The 22,335-nt window shown below is 37.5% G+C and overlaps 1 protein-coding gene and 1 pseudogene across 2 annotated transcripts; both read left to right on the top strand.

The window, feature by feature from the left end:
• Positions 1–3,796: 3,796 nt before the first annotated feature.
• On the top strand, positions 3,797–4,027 carry LOC105306098 (annotated as a pseudogene).
• A 2,618-nt stretch (positions 4,028–6,645) lies between these two features.
• PROK2 (prokineticin 2) lies at positions 6,646–21,663 on the top strand. Of its 2 annotated transcripts, XM_011381002.1 has the most exons (4): positions 6,646–6,744; positions 10,123–10,248; positions 20,116–20,178; positions 21,507–21,663. In XM_011381002.1, the coding sequence occupies exons 1-4, from the start codon at positions 6,649–6,651 to the stop codon at positions 21,609–21,611; spliced, it is 390 nt and encodes a 129-aa protein (XP_011379304.1). In that variant the 5' UTR covers positions 6,646–6,648; the 3' UTR covers positions 21,612–21,663. The 2 variants fall into 2 exon arrangements, with proteins under 2 accessions (XP_011379304.1, XP_011379306.1); XM_011381004.1 differs by lacking the exon at positions 20,116–20,178.
• The last annotated feature ends 672 nt before the right edge of the window (positions 21,664–22,335 follow it).

The following is a 22,335-nucleotide window of genomic DNA, read 5'->3' as shown; positions in this document are numbered from 1 at the left end:
AAAGTGCTCTGTGACCAAATATTTTGGGAATCCAAGTGGGCTGGTTTCTTCTTGCAGGCCTTCTCAGGGACTTTAATGTGTTGATACAATTTATGACTCTTTAAAAGGTCTTCAAAAGTATTTGATCATAAAACTCAGTATTTTTCTAAGAAACACTCGTTGGCAGATGCTATGCTAAAATCTTCAGCCCCCTGATGATCCTTCTGCCTCACAAAGTAAGGATGTCTTTGATAGGATACTTATTAGAACAGAGGTACCAATCTTCTCTGAGAACTCTGACAAATAAATCTGAAGAACAGAAATGTTGATTACCTGTTTCCTTTACAAACAAATAGCTCTTCGGAACCTGTTCTTCAGGGAATCTCTCTGGAAAAAAGTCCTCCTCCCACCCACCCCACCCCCCAAAAAGTCACACGTGTGAAATTATACTTGTTCTCTTTCCTTTTGTTTTGAAGTCTTGGTCTCTGAGTTGTTGAGAGATAGACAGATAAACAGATAAGGAAAGAGAAGGGGGTGGGGAAAGAGGGAGAGAGAGAAGAGGGTTTAAGATGAGTCTGTGGAAAATCTACACCATAGTCATTGTTTCTTGCCTCTGGTTATTGGCTATCTAAGTTTTTTATGGCAATATTTAAATAAAACATATAAATAGGAGAAGAAGCTGTATATTTAAGTATTTGACATCAGACTGACCCAAGCTGAAACCCAGTTCTACTACATAGAAGTTATTGTGATTCATATTGTGTAACATAACAAATCTTACTTTTCTCATCTGTAAAATGGGGATTGCAATAGTAGCTACTCTACAGGGTAACTGGGGGTATTACACAAGATGTATTGATATTTATTGAGAACCTACCATGTACAAAGTATAGGGAGAGCCAGCCTATACATTTAGAAATTGAGGCTCTGTTAATTGTTTTATGCCTATAAATTCCTGTAACCAAATGCCTTATTATTCCAAATCCTTTAACTCTGTTGAAAACGAATATGATCCAAATTTAGGGGAGAAAGGCAAATTGCTAAATGAAATTTATTTATATTGGATAGCTAATAAATGTTGGTCTAAAAGAATAAAAATTGCCAATTTTTATCTTAAGAAAATTCTTTACTATATGATACTTTCTCTCTGGAAAGCTACCAAGTAGGCACCAGATTTGCATAAATATCTCTTCTTTTTAATGAAGTACATGATATTTAAGCCTTAGCCTTAAGGCCCGTCTGCAATGCCAAAAATAAATATTAAATACAGTCAGCATTATAATGAATAAAATCTAAAACTTTTAGAACCCAGTGTTCATCTTGACCCGTCATATTATGTCAAATGGATTTCATACTAATTGTTTTAAGAAAACACTTTCTCCTGGATTAATATTACAACTATTTAAAAATAGATAAACTTTATTGTACATTATCACTTGAATAGACCAAATAATTTTAGTGCCTTCATAGACAATTGGCTTTCAAATTGAAGCATAGTGGTTTATTTTTAAAAATAAAGAGTAATCATCGGCATTGAAATAGATTAAAATGGATGTCTTATTCAGAATTACAAAAGCAATTCCATTTTTCATATGTCACATTTAAAGCATGGTTATTATTTAAAAAATAAATTTCAGACTGATATTATGGGTCTATTAACAAGAAAAGCTACTGTGTAATCATATGGTAATAAAGAATGAAGGGTGAAAAATCTAGCAGAATATCTATTTACCTTTTTTAAATCTATCTAAATGAAAATCATTTACACAAAGACAAATGAAATCCAGGTATAAAATTATCAGGCCCACCTATTATGCAATACTAATTAGAAGTCATATGAAGCATACACAAAAAAAGTCCTCAAATAAGCCGGAATCACTTTCAAAACTAGAGCTTCATATACAAGAATAATAAAAATTCTTTACATAGTTAAGAAAATGTTTCAGGCTTTCAGTTCAAGATGGCAGACCAAACATATACATATTGCTTTCTTCCTCAAATTCCACCAACAAATATTTGTGAGTACCTACCACATAACAGGCAATTTAAGTATATATAATGAGGTGAACATGCTAGGGGTCCATCAGGAAGCCAGAACTTGGGGCAAATTCCCAAACTCAAGAAGCAGGTGACTTACACTGACAAACTAGAGGGACCATCAAAAGTACAGTCCATAACATATTCGATGGTAATAAATTTGCCCTGAGGAACAATATAAAAACTCCAGACTTCTCTTCTTTATCATCTAAAGCAAGAGTCCTGTCATTACATAATTGTATGATTACTTGATTCTTGTACACTTTCAGGGGGCTGGCTTTCATGTCTGTTTTACTCACCATTGTACCCTCAGTGCCTCTCACAACATCTGGTCATAGTAACTACTTAGTAAATATCTGTTGAATAAATGAAAGATGGTTTAATATCCGCCTAAAAGAAAATATCAGCTTAAACATTCACTCTCTTTCAGAGTCTTTGTATAGTTCTAGTATACTAAATTATATTGAATTATACTGAAGGAATACAGAACTAAAAAAAAACCACAAGAACATTATCATTTATAATAATTACTAATATCATGCAAAGTTCATTATGCTCATTAATTAGTCTAAGCCATGATTGACCTCTTTCTTGTAAAATATGACATTATTCATTAGATTTCTGGTTCCCCTCAGAAACCAGAGTGTATTGCAGACTTGTCCATCCCCTTGGAGACAGACTAAGTCATGTGACTGGTTTTGACCACTAAAACATGAGCAGAAGTGATATACATCAATTCCAGGCAGAGGCATTTGAAAGCTGGTGTGCAACCTTCCAGTTCCACCCACCTGTATTAGTTTCCCGTGGCTGCCATAAGAAATTACCACAACTGGGTGGCTTAAAACAACAGAAATGTATTCTCTCACAGTTCTGGAGGCCAGAAGTTTGAAATCAAGGTGTAGGCAAAGCCATACTCCCTCTGAAGGCTCTAGGGGGGATCTTTCCTTGCCTCCTCCAACTAGTGGTTGTTAGCAGTCCTTGGCACTCCTTGGCTTGTAGATGTATCACCCATCTCTGCCTGCATCTTCACATGGCCTTCTCCCTGTGTATGTGTGTCTCCTTTGTGCCTCTATGTCCAAATCTCCCTCTTCCCTCTCTTAAAAAGACACCAGTCATTAGATTAAGGACGCACACTAATCCTGTATGGCCTCATATTAAATCAATAACATCTACTGAGACCCTATTACCAAAAATGGTCACATTCATAACCATTGGGGGTTAGGACTTAAAAATAGCTTTCGGGGGGACAGGGATACAATTTAATCCACTACACCACCCTACACTGGCAATCATAAGCACATGTTGATATGAAGCCTTCACCAGCCTGGGTCCCAGAGTAACTACCATGAGACAGGTTTGAGTTTTCCGGTTCACCTTATTTTAGTCACATGTCTACTGAATCGCCAGTAAAGGTAAAGTATCTATTCCTTTAGCTTTTTAATGACTACATTTAATCAGTCCATGTAAATTAAAACTGTCTACACTGTACATCATTTGCTTGTGACCTGTCTCTGGACTATCCTCAATAAGATATATTCTGTTGATCAATTAATTACTGAGTGTCTGCTTATATGCCTATCATTGTGCTTTGTGCTAAGAGGAATGTGTGGGAAATTAGACATGAGGATCCTGATCTCAATGAGTATATATATAACCTAATCTGGTGAGCAAAACAAACAAACAAAAAAACTATATCAGCTGTGAGTGTCTCTGGGGCAGCATGCGGGGAATACAGGGGTAATCTGAGGTACCGGCTGCATGCTCTCCATGCTTCATAGCTATGCCTCCCAAGATTGCGGAGATCAAAAACTTCCTGCTCACAGCCAGATGAAAGGATGCCAAATCTGTCAAGATCAAGAAAAATAAGGATAATGTGAAGTTTAAAGCTCGATGCAGCAGATACCTTCATACCTTGGTCATTACAGACAAAGGGAAGGCAGAGAAACTAAACAGTCCCTGCCCTGCCGGTATTGCAATGAAGGAGTTGAATGAACCAGACATGCTAATATGAACTGAATTAAAATTTAAAAAATAAAATAAAAAAAAAACTATATCAGTGTTAGCTGAAATTGTCAGATGATGCCTAATAATAAGATTTGATAAGAGGTTACCTTAACAGGGTTCCTAGTCTGTTCTAGGCCCTGTGCTGACCACTTTACAGGTATTACAGTTTTTAAACTCCATAGAGGTTATAACCCATGAGGTTGGTATTTTATATTCATTTTACAGGTGAGGAAACAGAGACTTAGAAAGGTTAAATAACTTGTCCAATGGTCACTCAGGATTCCAATCCAGGTCAGTCTGATTCACAAACCCAAGGTCCTATGAACTTTCCTGTACTGCTCCTTCGATTCAGCCAACCTTTGATGGTCTTCTAGAATATGGTAATCTACACTCTGAATTACACAAAACTGGGTTCTCCTCATACAGTTATCCCTAAGTTGACTTGATCATGTAGCAATACCAACAGGTTGCAGTAAGAAATAGAATGGAATAGATAAGGTACTCTTCAATTTCTATTTCAGTGTTGGTTGGCTGGCCTTCCTAACTTATTTGTATGAACTAATCCAAATTCAACATTTCATCTTTCCCTTTGTAGACTGGAACTAACTTTCAGACTTCAATTTTCTAACTTGGCCATGGATGCAAAGATTTGTCATATCAGGGGCCTTCATTTCTCTTCTAAAACATTAAAATAATTCAAAGAAACATGATCAAAAAACAACATGAGATGAAACCAACCCTATTTTTAAGTGTTTCCAACCTTGCTTCAAAACAGCCTTATGAGGATTGTTTTCTAAACAGCCATGTAGGAAGCCACCCACTTTTGAAATCTAATTTTCTTATGTAGACATATTCTGTTTTCTATGCTTGGAGAAGCACGGAATTCCCAAGCTGGCAGTCAATAGCAGCAAATATGAAATAAACCATTTTTTTAAACAGTTGTAGGAATGTTAAAATCCATGTTGACTGGTTTTTACATTTACCCAGCAGCATTCCCATGCTAGCGTTGGCATGGAGACTGGAAAAGGAAACTTTCCACCAATCTGTCACTTGCTACTGTTTCCACTTATTTTACTGAGTCCAATTTTAACAATTTTTTAAAAGTTAAAAAAGAGTTTGATTCCTTGGTTGGTTGGTTGGTTGGTTTCAGGACAATTCTCAAACATGAAAACACAGGTTAAAAAAAAAAGCTTTGGTTTTCTAAATATTCAGCTGTTTAACATTCGGATAATTGCCTGCTTCCCCCCTCCCCCACCCTATATTTAGTCTAAATGCTTTGGCATGGGGGAGCCCCACAGTCTGAAAGTAACTTTGTCCCGACTCTCCTTACTGCGTTTTTTAAAGAGGCTGAAAGACACATCTGCTTTTCAACGGTTTGTGGTCCTTAAGCGACGAGGGGAAAGCCTGCAGTTCTAACAATTTAGGAAGAAAGTTGGGCTTCCCAAATTTGGTGTAGTCACCCCTAGGTATTCTTGAAATCATATTCGTTGAGCAAAAACAGGCTGAAATTCTTGGAGCTAGGCTTGGGTCAGAGATGGAGGGCAAATTTGTCACTCTCCCTCTCATGGGTGGCCTAGAACCCATGAGGCACAAATGAACAATTCAAAGTAACGCGCAGTATGGCATAAGACTGAAGGGTGATTTTCCTGGGATGGAAAGTAACGGAAGAGAAAGCTGCCTACCTAGGCTCCATGGGCCTCAGGCTGGCACGCAAAGCCAGGCGTTCTAATTTCCCTTTGGCAGCATCCAGAGCTGCTCTGCCTGAAGCTGGCGCGATGCTAAAGAAGGGAGGAAATGCATGTGAGAAAAATCAGAGAGGAGAGGGTCGGGAACAGATGTGAGCATAAAGGGAAAGCATTTGAAATGAAATAAATAAATTGGACTCCCACAGCTGGAAAGACAAACTCTTCACTGTCACCAGGGATGTGGGATTAAGGGTAACTTTGCTCTCCCTTTGTTCTTTTTCCTGGTCTTCCACGTTTCCAGTTTATTTGTTTGATGTCTATCTTTTCTGCTGTTATTGGACCATGAGGACAGACCCGGGGCAGTATCTGGCGTACAGCGGGCGCTCTGTAAAGACCTACCGAACAAACGAACAAATTCAGAGGCTACACAGCGCCTGGCACGTAGTAGGCGCCTCCTAAACATCTGTAGAACAAATGAGCTGCAAGTTGTCGGCACTGAGCACGTGGAGCTTTGGAAACCAGGACAGCAAATGAGTGTGTCTCAGCCCAGGAAAGCGATTCCAGCGCGTGCGAAGGCAGCGGCGGCGAGTCTTGTGCGGAGAGAATGGCGGGGAGCGGGGCACCGCGCTGGGGGCTCTGCCTGCGTGGCGCCCAAGGAGGGGGTGCGGGGCGCCGCGCGCTGGCACGTGTCATCTTGGAAGCCCGCCGGCCCGGGTGGGCGCGCGTGTGAGCGTGGGGGTGTGCCCGTGCCGTGCCCTCTGCGCCGGCCGCCGGGCGGGCGCGGGCGTGAGTCACCGCTGCGCTTGCCTTTATAACGGCCCGGAGGCTCGCGGGAGCTGCCCGCCAGCCCGCCAGCCCGCCAGCCCACTGCTCCGCGCTCTAGTGAGCGCGCCGGGCCCCACGCCCCCAACGGCCCCCAACCGCCGCCAGTCCCGAGGGCGCCATGAGGAGCCCGCGCTGCGCTACACTGCTGCTCCTGTTGCTGCTGCCGCCGCTGCGGCTCACACCACCCGCCGGGGACGCCGCCGTCATCACTGGGGTAAGCGGTCCCGGCGCACCTGTTTGCCTGGAGGCGCGCCCGTGATGTGCCCAGGGAGCTGAGGAAGGGACCGCAAAAGGGAGGCGAGGGGCATGGGGAGGGTCACTCTGAGCGGGCACACCTGCCTCAGTCGCCTCTTGGCGCATTTAGAAAAGTGGTCTGCTCCAAAGCGGCAGACGGCGCGGGACATTTGACGCACTCTGGAAGAAAAAGTGACCAAAGCTTCATCCGATCACCTTAATGACCACTTTTTCCTGCTTGTGTCTCCCTTATTTGCACAACCTCACTCGTGTTTTGTTTGTTTTTCTATTCAGTTGGAAGTTTTTTTCAGAGTCTTCTCAAGCACTTTTTTCTTTTTTTTATTTGAGGCGTTCCAGCCTGGAATCTTAAAATTTCAGGGCCCGTTTCTGAAATGAAAAGGCGCAAAACGAATATCCCACATCCCGAGAGTCCTACTCCTGTAGTCAAAGAGTTTGTTCCTCATGCATCCTCCGCAGAAACCCTTTGAAATAACTTGGTCCGAGGCCATGTGTGCGTTTTGAAAAGCAATGCATACGCTTCCTTCTGTGTCCCAGGGCTTTTCTTTTTTTCAGCCTCTTGATTCTCCTTAAAAGTTTCCATTTCCAATTCCTTATTAAGCACCTCCAGTGCTCCGGCATAATTATGGAATAGGTGGCCATGTAAATATTTCAACTTAGAGAAGATGTCTTCATCATTTTTGGAAGTAGGAACTAGTTCAGTTTTCTCCTACTCTCACCAACAGTTTTCTTTGTGCGGATCTGAAGGATGAATTTACAGTACAAAATTTAAAAATCTAGTCTACTTTTCATCAACAGTGCAAAAACGCTGTCATTCAACTGCAAAAACGCTGTTGTTCAACTGCATTATTCTTTTTTCCAAGTATGAAATTATTTTATGCTTCCATTAAATCATTTCATAAATAAAACTTACATGTCTCAAATGATGATACATAGATAATGAAATAACATTTATATTTAAGGAAAATGTTATTGTCTTGAGAAAATAAAGCTCTATTGTTTCCATGTTAATTAATAGGCTTAGGGCACATTTTAAGCCCTTGTACTATAACAGTATTTGGTTCTATCCAAGAGATAATTATAAGTGTTGTGATATTTATTAAAATAGTTTACGGTTTACGGATTTTTTTTTTACAAAAGATATTTGAATAGCTCTGTCAGTAGCCAGACTGTGTGATTGAAAAAAAGTTTTTACACGTCTTTCTAGTACATGAGAATTGAAACATGATTAGTTTTCCCCCTCTTCCCCTGCTGACTCATTTTAAATTTCTCCTAATCCTCTGAGCCCAAAATTCTTTTGCAATATAAGTATCTTTTTGTTCCATTCACGGAACAACACAGTTTGAATAGATCTGCAGTGGTTTAAGGATGAAAGGCATCAGGAAACAGCTGTCTAATTAAAAATATATAAACCTATGCAGTTCTTTGTAAATATTTCTAAGAACTGAAGCTTCTTGTTACAAAATGAAATTTTTATCACACTGGATGTTTCTCTGTTAGATTTAGACTAGGCTTGTTATATAGTTGTGTGTGCTCTTTTGTTGTTGTCATTTTAATCAGTGTTATGAAATGGGAATTTTAAAAATACTCTAACGTAACATGGCAATAAAGAAATGGAATTATGTCTCCATGAAAGAAACCATCTGGAGTCATAGGAAAATCTAAGTAACTTATCTAGACATATTGTCTATAGGATGTTAAACATCCAAGTGATTGATTGAATTTTAAAAGATTTTGGCTGGATTTTGATTGTCTTATAAAAACAGGTGGTGGGGCTTCAGAATTCAAGGTCTTGAACAACTGCTGAAATAAAATAATGCCCGAAACCTCCACCTTAAATATTTACTTTTTGGGTGGTAATAAATGTAATCATTTATAAAATGACTATATGTTCACATCAATTTGTTTAAACCATATTGGAAAAGATCATGTGCCGAACATCTTATTTATGGAGTGTAATGGTCATGTATACATGATTTCTGGAGTACAGATAAAAGTGGGGAAATGGAATTGTTTAGATGTTTTTCTATAAATGTTCAAACACTCCAAGGTGAAAATTGTAGTTTTTGTCTAGATGCTTGTTTTACATAGACTGAAAAAAAAAATTCTAGTGGAGGAAATAAATGAATTCTAAAGCAAGATAGTTGGTCACTTTTAATGAAAAGTAATGAATAAGAGTGTGCCCATATATTTGTTTTAAGAAGTTATGGCTGTCCCCAAAACTAAGAACTTTGAAGGAATACTTTAGCTGTGACCAATAAATGTACAATTAAATTCGTGCCTAAATTATAGACTTTTTAGTTTCTTAGATATGTAGCACAGAATGTTTTTACCTTATTGCTAGCGAAATAGATTACTGAACACCATTTAAACAAAGCATCCTATTTTTTGTTGATTCTAGGAAAGAACAATTGTTCTTCAGATCTATTCTCATGCAAATAAATTTACACTTCATTATTTCTATTTAGTAGAGTATGGAAATTCAATTTCCTCTACAGTTGATTCTTAGATTATTATATGTATTTTTACTTTTTATACTGGGAGTAGGTGACTTGAGTGAGTAATCACTGTTGATAATTGCATTTCCTAATCTAATGGATCTGATAGAATAGTTCAACTGATTTTGTAAAGTACATGTCTGTATTTCCTAAGCCAATAATTGTCTTTTTGCAAATTATTCACTGGGGAAGAAAATGGTAACAAAGGGAAAAGTCTTGATCTGTCCATTCTTAACCTATGAGGTTTCTTTCTTTAAAGTGGAAATGGTGAAAATCAAGCCAGTGGTGCGAGAAGCATCAAATGTCATGAACCAAAATACAAATACTTGAAAGGGAAAATGTGTATTTCAAAAATTTACATCAGTGCCTTTATGGGTCTGAGCATTTCATGGCTTACATATAGATTATTTAAATCTCTTTTTAAAATTGGGCCCAATGTATTCTACAGTTAATAGTTATAAAATCTTATGATTTGATTCATGTGGTTCCTAATGGCCATGTGTGGTATAAGAGTAACATAGACTCATTCTTCAAGTTCAAAGCCAATCCAGCCATAAAACATTAGAAAACGACAGCTGATTTTTTTAAATCTTGTGTTTAAGATTTTTATAACACGTTGGCAATTTTTTACACCATTTTTTTAAAAACCAGGAAAATCTTTTCTAATTAGATTTTATGGTAAATATGTACAAGCAAATGAAGATTACAGTTCTTTTTTTGTATATGCGATTGCTAATATTGTAACAGTTGGATATTTAAAGTGCATATTTTATTGCTAATTTTAGATTTCCTAAGCAAGACTTTTCCCCACTATCTATATTTATCTGTTTATTTAATTTCAGGCTTGCGACAAGGACCCCCAGTGTGGTGGAGGCATGTGCTGTGCTGTTAGTATCTGGGTTAAGAGCATAAGGATATGTACACCTATGGGCAAAGTAGGAGACAGCTGCCATCCACTGACTCGTAAAGTTAGTATGTATATTTATATTCATGTTGGTTCTCTTATGTTGTGGTGCCCTAACTCCAAGCAAGGCCTGTTTGATGTGAAGCCCAGGGAAATGTGCTTGAAATTGGAAATTAGAAAAGATGACAATGGAAAATCACCTCCTCTTTCCTCTCCCCTTCCATTTTAAAGAATAGTGTCCTCTAACATCCTTATTCTAGTGATCATTTTCATATAATTGCTTTAATGGCATTAAAGACATTTCATAAAAATAATTTCAAACACAGGCATTTGCTAAAAGCATTTAGGAATATGTATACACATATATATATGTATGTACACATGTATAAGACCACTGTATACTTCTTTACAGAAATCAGCATAGAAGTTCTTAAAAAGACTTTTAATATCAGACTTACTGAGAAGACAGAAGTAAATAAGTTGTGTTTTGTTTTGTTTTTCAGAATATCATAAATAATATTCTAGTTAAAGGATAGATTGTTCACAATCCCAGAGGTTAATGATAGTTAATTTTCATTGTATTTCATTATCTAACAGTTCAATATCATAGCGACTTAATATTTTTGAAAAGTTATTGACAATAAGTGGTATGACCATACGATGGCAGAGTTGGATAGGGCTCTAGAGGCTGTCTTGCAGACTGTTCTGTCTGCAGGGGCCAAACAGGTTTACAGTGCATCAGGAAGTGGTGGATGGGAGGAAGGAGGGAGCAGAAAAGTGTGGGGAGCCTAGAGAGTCCTTGCCCTTCAGATTCAAAACTTTTGAAGCACAGTAAGATCTTAGCAAAATCCCCCATGGATGCTGGGTTGCAATGCCTTGCTCTCCTAGTCCCACATCCTCATTTAACCCAGCAGTAAAGTGAAGTCTAGCTGCACTGAAGGATATGCCCTGGGCCAGGTGGCTTGTTGGAGGCAGAGCTCAGTTTCTGTGCAGTGTTCTCTCTCTATGTTATGAGAGAAAACTGAACTCTACTTTTTATCTTTTTTTTTCCCACATGTAGTATAGAGTTTAAAACTGTAGTAAATCAAACATCTTCCCTGTACTCCACAGTAGCAGATAACAGTTAATATTTTGACTTTCTTGGAATAAATGTAATGAAATAAATTGGCTTATATTTAGCTCTGTGAGCTGTATGTAATAGGGACTCTGGTTGTTTGGACTTATCTGAAGACTGAATAAGGCTTTCCTGTGGTTTCCTTGAGAAATACTTCCTGTTGCATTTAGAATATTCCTCCCTGTGGTTTTATCACTCAAGACTGTACTGTCATTTTTAAACATGATATGAAGCTTTTATTCTTGGATATTTTAGAACAGAGAAAGGTTTTAAACCATTAGTTGTTTGTCTCAATGCCAAACCCCCACAAGGAGGTGAAACTGGTCCAGCTGCCTTTGGCATTGATCTCAGTGTTTTCATCACCCTTATCAAATGCGAGTCATTTTTTTGTACATTTGAGTCTTTGCCGTTGAAAGGCTTACTCTTAACTCAGCCTTCTCCTTTAAGAATTATGTTGTCTTTGTACAACTTTAACATATCCTCACATGCCTTAGGTTAGAATCACACAACCTGTTTGCTAAAACAAGTGAAGAGTGACAAAATCTGTGGAACCATTTTTGTATTAACAGGAATAATAGTTTCCACTTGCTGAATGCTGTGAAGTGCCAGATATTCTGCACTAAATGTTGTATATGTAGTTCTTATTTAATACTCACAACAAGCCAGTGAAGTAGGCTTGTTTTTATCACATTCTCCACACAGAAACGTTAGGCCTCTGTGGATTTCAGTAACAGGTCAAGATCACAAGATGATAGGTCAGAGGGCAGACACTAGACATTTCCTTCTAATGTTCCACCGTGTGCATGGTCTTAACCACTGTACTCCATGAAAGCTGCTGTCATGTTTAATTTGAACATTTTTTAGTCCAAGTAACCCAAAAGGTTTTGTGTTGATAAGAGGGGATTATAGTCCAGAGTTTAAATTTGCTTTATCCTATAGTTCCAATGAGTTTTCCAAATCTGAGATATTTAAAAAACAACAACAAAAAACAAATAAATAAACAACAACAACAACAACAACCAAAAAAAAAGCTCTTTCTCCAGTTCCTATGTAGCTTCTGGTTCAGATTTCGTGCAAGATCAATTCTACAAGTAAAAAATCATTCTTCTCCAATAAACAGGTACATCTCTATGCTTTCGTTTTAATCATAGTTTTAATAATAACAGATGATTAGGGTTTCATAGTAGAATTGAGTGACAAAAGAACTGAAGTACTAAAAAAATAATATTTTATGTCAGATCTGAAATTTCCCCCTATTCAGATGCACACTTGAAATGTGTTTCTAGAACTCGATGTTATAATTTTTCCTATTGGTTATTTTTGTCTTGAAAATACATTTTTTGTTTGTTTGTTTGTTTATTATGGTGACATTGAAATCCAGTAAGTTCAGGTGTACAATTCAACAGTAAGGCATTGTCTCTTCACCACTCATAGTTGGATGTGTTTCTGTCACCATATATTTGACTCCTTTTACCCTATCTACCATCCCCACTCCCACCTACCCTCTGGTAACCACTAATCCGTTGTCCATGTCCATAGGTCTCTGTTTGTTTGTCCTGCTTGTTTGTTGCTTTTAGGTTTATATCCCACATGTAAGTGATATCATGGGATTTTCAACGTTTTCTCTCTGGCTTATTTCATTTAGCATGATTATCTCAAGGTCTATACATTTTGTTGCAAATGGCAGTATTTCATCTCTTTTTATGGCTGACTAATATTCCATTGTATATAGGTACCACAGCTTCTTTATCCAATCATCTATCATAGGACACTTCCATTGCTTCCATGTCCTGGCCGCTGTGAATAATGCTGCTATGAACATCGGTGTGCAAATATCTTTTTGGATATGAGTTTTCAAATCTTCAGGGTCAATACCCAGTAGAAGGATTGCTGGATCATATGGTAGATCAATTCTTAGTTTTTTGAGGAACTTCCATACTGTTTTCCATAGTGGCTGTACCAATTTGCAGTCCCACCAGCAGTGTATGAGGGTTCCTTTTTCTCCGCATCCTTTCCAGCGTTTATTATTACTTGTCCAGTTGATTATAGCTATTCTAACAGGTGTGAGATGGTATCTCATTGTGGATTTGATTTGCATTTCCCTAATAGCGATGTTGAGCATCTTTTTATATGTTTGTTGGCCATTTGTATATCTTCTTGGGAGAAGTGTCTGTTCAGGTCCTCTGCCCATTTTTAATTGGATTGTTTGTATTTTGTTGTTATTGAGTTGTACGAGTTCTTGGTATATTTTAGATATTAGGCCCTTATCAGAGGTGTTGCTTGCAAATATATTTTCGCATTTGGATGGTTGTCTCTTTACTTTGTTGACGGTTTCTTTTGCTGTGCAGAAGCTTTTTAATTTGATATAGTCCCATTTATTTTTACTTTTCCTTCCCTTGCCTTTGAGGTCAAATTTATAAAATCCTCTTTAAGTTCAGGGTCCATGAGTTTAGTTCCTATGTTTTCTTCTATGCAATTTATTGTTTCAGGTTTTATATTCAGGTCCTTAATCCATTTTGAGTTAATTTTGGTGTGCGGTGATAGACAGTAGTCTAGTTTCATTCTTTTGCAGGTGACTTTCCAATTTTCCCAGCACTATTTATTGAAGAGGCTTTCCTTTCTCCACTGTATGTTTTTGGCTTTTTTGTCAAAAATTATTTGCCTATATAAACATGGGTTTACTTCTGGACTCTCCATTCTGTTCTTCTGGTCCGTATGTCTGTTTTTTCTGCCAATACCATGCCATTTTGATGATTGTCACTTTGTAGTATAATTTGAAGTCGAGCAGAGTGATGCCTCCAGCCTCATTCTTTTTTCTCAGGATGGCTTTGGTGATTTGGGGTCTTTTGTGCTTCCATACAAATCTGATGATTTTTTGTTCTATTTCTTTAAAGACTGCCAACGAGATTTTGATGGGGATTGCATTAAATCTGTATAATGTTTTAGGTAACAAGGTCATTTTAATTATGTTGATTCTTCCAATCCAAGAACATGGAATATCTTTCCATTTCTTTGTATCTTCTTCAATTTCTTTTCATAGGGTCTTATAGTTTTCATTATACTGGTCCTTCACATGTTTCGTTAGATTTATTCCTAGGTATTTTATTATTCTTGTTGCAACTGCAAAAGGAATTATTTTTTCCACTTCTTTTTCTGACCATTATTAGAGTATAGGAATGCTATGGATTTTCGAACACTGATTTTGTATCCAGAAACTTTACTGTATTTGCTTATTGTTTCTAGTAGTGTTCTTATGGAGTCTTTAGGGTTTTCTATGTAGAGAATCATGTCATCTGCAAATATTGACAGTTTGACTTTATTTCCTATTTGGATACCTTTTATATCTTTCTCTTGCCTGATTGCTTGATATATTTCTCTTGCACTCGGAAGACCTCCTATGTTACATTGAATAACAGTGGTGATAGTGGACAGCCTTGTCTTCTTCCTGATCTTAGAAAGGTTTTAGTTTTTCACAATTAAGTATAATGTTGGCTGAGGGTTTGTCATATATGGCCTTTGTTATGCTGAGGTATGTTCCCTCTATACCAATTTGGTTAAGTGTTTTGATCAGAAATAGATTCTGTATCTTGTCAAAGGCTTTTTCTGCATCTATCGATATGGTCATGCTTTAGATAATAAGGTCATTTTATTTGTTTATGTGGTGTATCACATTAATCAATTTGCATATGTTGAACCATCCCTGTGCCCCTGGGATGAAGCCCACTTGATCATAGTGTATAATCTTTTTAATATGTTGCTGTATTCGGTTCGCTAGTATCTTATTGAGAATTTTTGCATCTGTGTTCATGAGAGATATTGGTCTGTAGTTTTCTTTTTTTGTGTTATCTTTATAGGGTTTTGATAATGTTGGCCTCATAAAATGAGTTAGAAAGAATTGCCTCCTCTTTGATTTTTTGGAAGAGTTTGAGGAGAGTAGTATTAAATCTTCTTTGAATGTTTGATAGAATTCACTGATGAAGCCATCTGGTCCTGGACTTTACTTTTTGGTAGGTATTCGATGGTTATTTCAGTTTCCATACTCCTGATCAGTCTATTTAGATTTTCCAGTTCTTCTTGATTCAGTCTAGGAAGGTTGTATTTTTCTAAGTACTTATCCATTTCTTCTAGGTTATTAAATTTGGTGTTATATATTTTTTCATAGGATTCTTGCATGATCCTTTGTATTTCTGTGGTGTCTGTCATATTTTCTCCTCTTTCATCCCTGATTTTGTTTATTTGTGTCCTTGCTTTTTTTTCTTTAGTGAGTCTAGCCAGGGGGTCTGTCAATTTTATTAAACTTCTCAAAGAACTTGCTCTTTGTTACACTTATTTTTTTCTATTCTTTTGTTGTTGTTGTTGTTTTCAATTTCATTTAATTCTGGAAAATACCTTTTTATAGGTCATTTCAGTGACCTATTTTTAGTCCCAGAGTTATTACTTATCTGGATGAAATTAATCTATACTGGTAAAAAATCAAGTTTCTTCTAAAATAGCTCTCACCTGTATTCAAAACAATACGAGAAAAAAAATTTTACAAATGTGTCCTGGTGAAACTCTGCTCTGAAGTTTATGACTTAGTAGGTAGTAAAAATGTAGACACTGTATAGAAAATACTATTTTAATGTGATATGTTCATTACTCTCTCCCCCCATTTTGTTGAAGAAAAAAAAAATGAATTAACTTGTTCAATTAACTAGTGTTTTAAAAACAGAATGCTATGAATGGGTGAAGACTACACCTGTTTAAATTTTAAATTTTCCATTCTGGTTTGGCTTAGCCATTAGCCACTAAAGTCTGTTTATTTTGATAAAGTGAACTGAATGAAATTGAGAACCATATGTAGGAATTGATAACCAACCACTGAATTCATTTTACTATTTTATTTCACATGCATCAATTAACTTGTAGAGTTTGCAGTCACTGACTGCTAGGCTATTCTTTTATAATTGTATGGCTTTTAACTTTGCATTTAATAATTCAAAAGCAGAGTAAAATATAAGCCCATCTAAAGAGACCATGTTTTCTAAACACGTTTTTAGGCAAATAATAGTTTTAACATGTCTTCATTTTTAACAATTAATTTTTAAACAATTAAGAAAAAGTTACTGAATCATATGTCTACAGGGAATACTTTGCTGTTTTTAAAGGACCTCTATTTTAATTTCTACTAATTTCAGAGTTTACAAAGATCAGCCTTTTCCATCACATTCTGCTTACCTGTTGGCTTTGGAAGTTTATAATTAACTATATGATTATTACTTTCATTTTTATTGCTTATTATTTTGTGAATTTTTCAACTTTACTGTTTCCTCCAAAAAATTAATCTTTTTAAAAAAATTTTCCACTTTTTTTGTCAACATTTTTAGCATCAGTTTTGCTTTTATTTTTTCTTTTTAGCGGTGCTTCAAAACTTAACCAATACATTTTCCTTTCTGAAGAAAAAAATTCCAATTAAAACTTGGGTCTTTTGTTAATGTAAAAAGAAAATGGAAGATTTAAAAAATTATTACCTGTTTCTATTTTAGAATCGACCTATGACGAAACATTATAAACATAATTATAATTTCAGAGTGAAGTATAAATTTTTTTTTAAATACCAACTAAAATATAATTTAAATAACTACAACATGCAGTGAAAGAGAAGTGGAAGAGAGCACAATATGCTAATAATTGACATAAATGTGTTTTCGTCTAATGCAGGGCTTCTCAATCCGAACACTATTGGCATCTTTGGTCAGATAATTCTGTGTTGTTGGGGATTGTCCTGTGCATTGTTGGATGTTTAGCAGTATCCCTGGCCTCTACCTGCTCCCTAGTTGTGACAATCAAAATGTCACCAGACTATGACAAATGTCCCCCAAAGGTTTGGGGGGAGTTTGGAGGGTGGGATTGGGTAATGGCAATCACCCTGGTTGAGCACCACTGGTCTAATACTACATTAACCTAGTCTACAGGACACAGTATAGGAGATACAACATCCTCATTTCATTGGGAGCTCAGCAGCTACCCAAGCACACAACTTCCTTTGCCCTCTTATCCAATGGGGTCCTGGTGGCTACCAAAGATGAGAGCCAAGGTGTATGGGGGGGTCCCCTTGATCCACAGAATCTACCACTCTTATTTCTTACAAATCTTTTATGCTCTCCTTGTCCCAGAGACCCCAGGCCTTCATGCTAGCAGCTCCCCTAACCCAAGTGCAATTCCAGACAAGCATTGAGGCCAACGCATTGTTCCAAACTGTTTTCCTTCATTTCTTCTGAGGACACAGTGCAGTTGAAGGCCCAGGTCAGTGTCAGGGTGGCCTTCATCATCCCAGGCCCCTTGTTAACCCTCTACTCACAAGCAGGAGATAAGTAATTATATATTCAGGGTTATATGGACGTATACATATTCCAAAAAAAATTGGAAGAAACAATTTAAAACTTTACCAAATTAAGATACATAATTATTAAACCAGAAACTGTGAGAGTGTGGGACTTTTAGTTTTCATTTTATGCACCATTCTACCATTTGATTTTTTAAAAACTATATACCTCTATTGAAATAAGTTGTAACAAAACTGGCTTTATTACAAATAAAATTATAATAGGACTGGTTTTTTTAATGTCACATGACTAGGCTTTTTATGTATCTCATTATATTTCTTTCTTTAACATAATTGACTCTGTTTTGAGAGGAATCAAAAACATTTTGTTTCATGTCATTCAGTGCTTTTTCCTCTTTTAAAAAGTGCTGAAAATAGATAAGAATCATTCTTTCTCTAAAGTTCTGAATGTTCTCCCTTGGTAACTTCTGGAATTTGCTATTTGGAGTTCTAGGCTAATAGAAACATTGAATTGAGTATATAGTTGATTCTAAAATAAACCACCAAGTTTGGACTGAATGATCAGCTCCTTGACTATGTTTGCACATCTGAATATGTGTCTTCTGTAAACAATTGCTCATGCATTGGTGACTATCTACCTATTAGATTTGTCACAATATGTGTAGATCTAGAAGTGAATGGGCCAGTCAAGAAATTGGCCAAATATCTCCCGAGCATATCATATTCTCAGAAATCATGGTCTTTGTCATCAGGAACTCTCAGATGAAAGGGGAAGAGGAAAATTGCTACTGGCTGGTGTAGTTAATAAAGGCTTGGGGGAGGAAGGGAAAAACACAGACTGGAACTTGAAAAAGGGACTGGGTTTGATTAGAATATGAAAAGGGCATCCTGTTATAGAGGGACCTGCTGTAGAGTCTAATCATGCTGAAGTCGGTTGGGGCAGATCCAGGTGAGGCTTATACAATCTTAGTGCTGTCAATAAGAAAATGAATAGTATAGAGATATTTTTAAATGTTCACAAAAACATATGACCTTGTGAATACATTGTCAGCGTCCCTTCCAGGCCCTGAAGGGGTCTTCGCGAACAAGGGCATCCGGCTTCTTTTGGTCCACGGTAAATCCATCTCTCTGTTCAATGGTATGAATCACTTTGGGCCTGCTCAGTGGTGAGAGGCAGTATGTGGGGTGAGGGAAGGCCACAAGACCTGAGATGGTTGTCTTTTTGCCTTCAGAGAGGTCACAGCCTATGGTGGGGGCAGGGGTGGGAGAAGGAGATAGGCATTTGACATTTTCTTGAGTATCTCCTATGTACCAGACTAAGTGTTATGTGCTCATAAATAAAACAGACCAGTCTCCTTCCACAAGAATCTGGTGTCTGGGCATGGTAGTATTTGAGAAAAGCAAAATTTGGAAGAGAAAATCTGACACATAGGTTTGATATGACATTCATATACAATGCGTTATGAAGCCTGGCCTATGGCAGGCCGCTGGTATTATTATTTTTTTTCTGACTGCTTTTGGTGCTGACAAACCAGAGTGACCACAGTGTCATAACGCACAGGACCATAAGCACCATGAGGGTACTTATTAGTAGCTGAAACTATTTTACTGATTATCTATCTTTTGTAAATAAAATTTAAGCTCTATGATGGGCAGGGGCTTTCTTTGTTTTGTTCATTGCTATATCCACAGCACCTAAAATAGAGCCTGATATGTTTGTGACACTCAATAAATATCTGTTGAATGAATGAAGAAACATGCATGGTATTTTCCATGTGTAACAGTTTGACGTGCTTGCTATAATTTTCAGTTCACTTACTTCAGGCTCCTTTTTCGTGAGATTACTGCCTGTATTAGTTTTTATCAACCTCAGCACTACTGACATTTAGGCCAGATAATTCTTTGCTGTGAGAACTGTCCTGAGAATTGTAGGATCTTTAAGAACATCCTTGACCTGTACCCACTAGATGTCAATAGTACTGCCTCCTATTGTGACAAACAAAAATGCCTCTGGATATTGCCACATGTCCCCTGGGGATGTGGGGGAAGCACCACCCCCCAATGGAGAACCTCTGGCCCATGTAGCAGTTTTAGGCTCGGCAAAAAGGAAGCTTTCAAAGTCTCAGAACAGATCGTAAGGTTCGTTGATTGTAACTTCTCATACTATCCATTTGTAATTGTCCAAGCCAATCCAGATGCACCTGCCTTCTCTTACATATTTCTATGGCAACAAAAAAGCCATTTATCCAGGTATCTATCTTTTGACACACACAGTGACAGAACCATTCTGAGTACAAGTCTGCATGGTGCCAATGGCCATGGTACCCGTGTGTGGATGCTGTTGTTAGAGCCTTGAAAGTAATGCCTTTTCAAAAAAGACAAAGGAACTGGGAAGGCTCTGCTTGTTCACCACATACATATCCTGCTCTCCTACTGCTTCTCTCTCTTCCATTTGTATTTATTGATCTCAATCATCTCCCTGGCCCTTCCAGAACCATTTTGGAAATGGAAGGCAGGAAAGAAGAAAGAGGAAGAGAAGAAAAAGAAAAAAGGAGGTAAGAAGAACATGAGCATGGTACCACTCAAAGTTAACATCCAGAATAATTATTCTTGACCATTGCTGGACTACCATAGAATTGGGTCTGTTCTATCAGTTCAACCCAAAAATAAGGTTTAGAATGGTTCTGCCACTGTCTGCAGACAGATTTTCTTCCTTTCTCTTCTTTTTTTATGTATAACAAAATTATTAAGAAAGCATCTGGAAGATGCATCTCAGATTTCTCATAAGGGCAGATAGTTGGTGTGGGGCGGCCTCTTTTGGTGGAATAGAATAAGAAATAAACTAGCATGACACCCAATAAAGCATTTGAGTTTGAAAAACAAGAAGGATGCATTTTCCTGCTATGAGCAAACTATAGAAGATTCCTGAGGCATGAGTCTGTACTAGTTTGCCTCCCTTGCATTACCCTGAATCTGAGTGATTTGCCATTCAAATTCGTTGACTCTCACCACCTCTAGGCCTGGTGTTAAACTTTCTCCACATCACTTGCAAAGCAGGCAGATTCTCAAGAAGGCACCATTCCTAGGAAAGGAAGGATTTTTTTTTTGCTCTTTGCCTCTAGAAAGCATATATATTTGGAGTGTGCTCCACTTGCCCCTAGCACAGAGAACCACGATGCCAGTTGCTAGCTGACCCTCCTCAACCCAGCTTTATTGATGGCATGGGCAGGGCTCTTAGAAAAATTGGTTGAATGACTCTCGGAATGAAGCTGAACTTTCATTGCTGGCTCTCCCTAAGCCGAGGTTTAGTTTGTTCCATTTCAGCAAATCGAGCTTCCCTCCGTCCTTAATTTTCCTCTTGTTTCTCCTCATTCCCTCCACCCCAGAATTTTGATTCCTTTGACACCTGCGTGCAAACGTGTGAATTTATATATTGCTCATTGTCAGTGAATTTATATTTGCTTGTTATTTAAATGTGGGCATGCCCATAGTGGTGGTGCTCTTGAGGAGCTTCAGTAGCAAGACACTATAAAAAGAATTAAAAATGATGGTCAGCGCTTAGTCTTTCTGGTCAAACTGCCAGCCAGGCTTCAAGTTCTGGATATGTAACCTTGGGCAAGTTACTAATCTCTCTGCCTCAGTCTCTCATTGTAAAATGAGTGTAATTAAAGTATTTGCCATCTTCACAAAGTGTTTGGAAGGATGGAAAAGGATAATACGTAAAAAGTTGAGCATATTGCTTGATTACTAGTTAACACTGAATAAATGCTAGCTATTATTATTCAGATGTTTCTCAAGAATAGGTTTGGGGTTTTGTTGTTGTTGTTGTTGTTGTTGTTCTTTGCATTTCCTGTTCTGACTTGGTTTTTCTTTTTTATTTTAGGTTCCATTTTTGGGGCGGAGAATGCATCACACGTGTCCATGTATGCCAGGCTTAGCCTGTTTACGGGCTTCGTTCAACCGATTTGTTTGTTTAGCCCGAAAGTAATCACTTTAGAGTAGAAATTTTAAATGTGAAGAGCCACATGATGTCTGTAAAGTCTATTTACTTGGGATTGTGCCAAACAAAGAATATGCCAGAAAGAAATGCTGTTGCTTCCTCAACTTTCTAAGCAACATTTCTGTCTTTGATTTTCAAATGACCTCTCTTTATTGAAAGAAGATTTTAATTTGAGGTAAAAAAAAAATGTAACATACAAGGCATTGTGGAACTGGTTCTCATTTCCTTGTTTGTGTTTTGATTTGGTTTGCCTTTTTATGCCAATAACTCGCCCATTTTCACAAAAATGAGAATAAGAATTTGATATTTTGTTACAGAAACTTTTTAAAAAATTCTCCTCCTCCCATCCCTGCCCCACCACACACATATTTTTATTCACCATTAGTTTCTTTCCTTGAAGAATTTTAAGGACCTCACTTTATTCTTTGCCATTTCTCTCTCTACTCCCCTGACATTTTAAAGTGTGTGTATGGTGGTGAGGGGGAGTGGTTTGTCCATATCCTTTAGCTTGCTGATAGAATCACTGATGAGAATCAAGCTTTTTGCCTGATACTTAAACAGTGAAAAGAGTGTGTAGTTGAACTAGACACTTCAGACTTCTCTTATAAAGAGTAGAGGTTGGGTTGCTGCTAAACTTTCACTGAACTTGTCTATGCAAGTGGACTTCAGTCAAAATTTAGTCCAGATTTGCAAATTTGAGAGTTTTTTTTTT

Source organism: Pteropus vampyrus, unplaced genomic scaffold (assembly GCF_000151845.1).
Source record: "Pteropus vampyrus isolate Shadow unplaced genomic scaffold, Pvam_2.0 Scaffold420, whole genome shotgun sequence".
Taxonomy (NCBI): domain Eukaryota; kingdom Metazoa; phylum Chordata; class Mammalia; order Chiroptera; family Pteropodidae; genus Pteropus; species Pteropus vampyrus.
This window is presented reverse-complemented; position numbering and strand designations above follow the sequence as displayed.

Bases quoted from the DNA above. Each gene is read 5' to 3' on its own strand.
- PROK2 (XM_011381002.1), top strand. From the start codon at position 6,649: ATGAGGAGCCCGCGCTGCGCTACACTGCTGCTCCTGTTGCTGCTGCCG. The intron at 10,249-20,115 runs GTTAGTATGTAT...TGGCCCTTCCAG, and splicing joins GCCATCCACTGACTCGTAAA to AACCATTTTGGAAATGGAAG. The intron at 20,179-21,506 runs GTAAGAAGAACA...TTTTTATTTTAG, and splicing joins GAAGAAAAAGAAAAAAGGAG to GTTCCATTTTTGGGGCGGAG.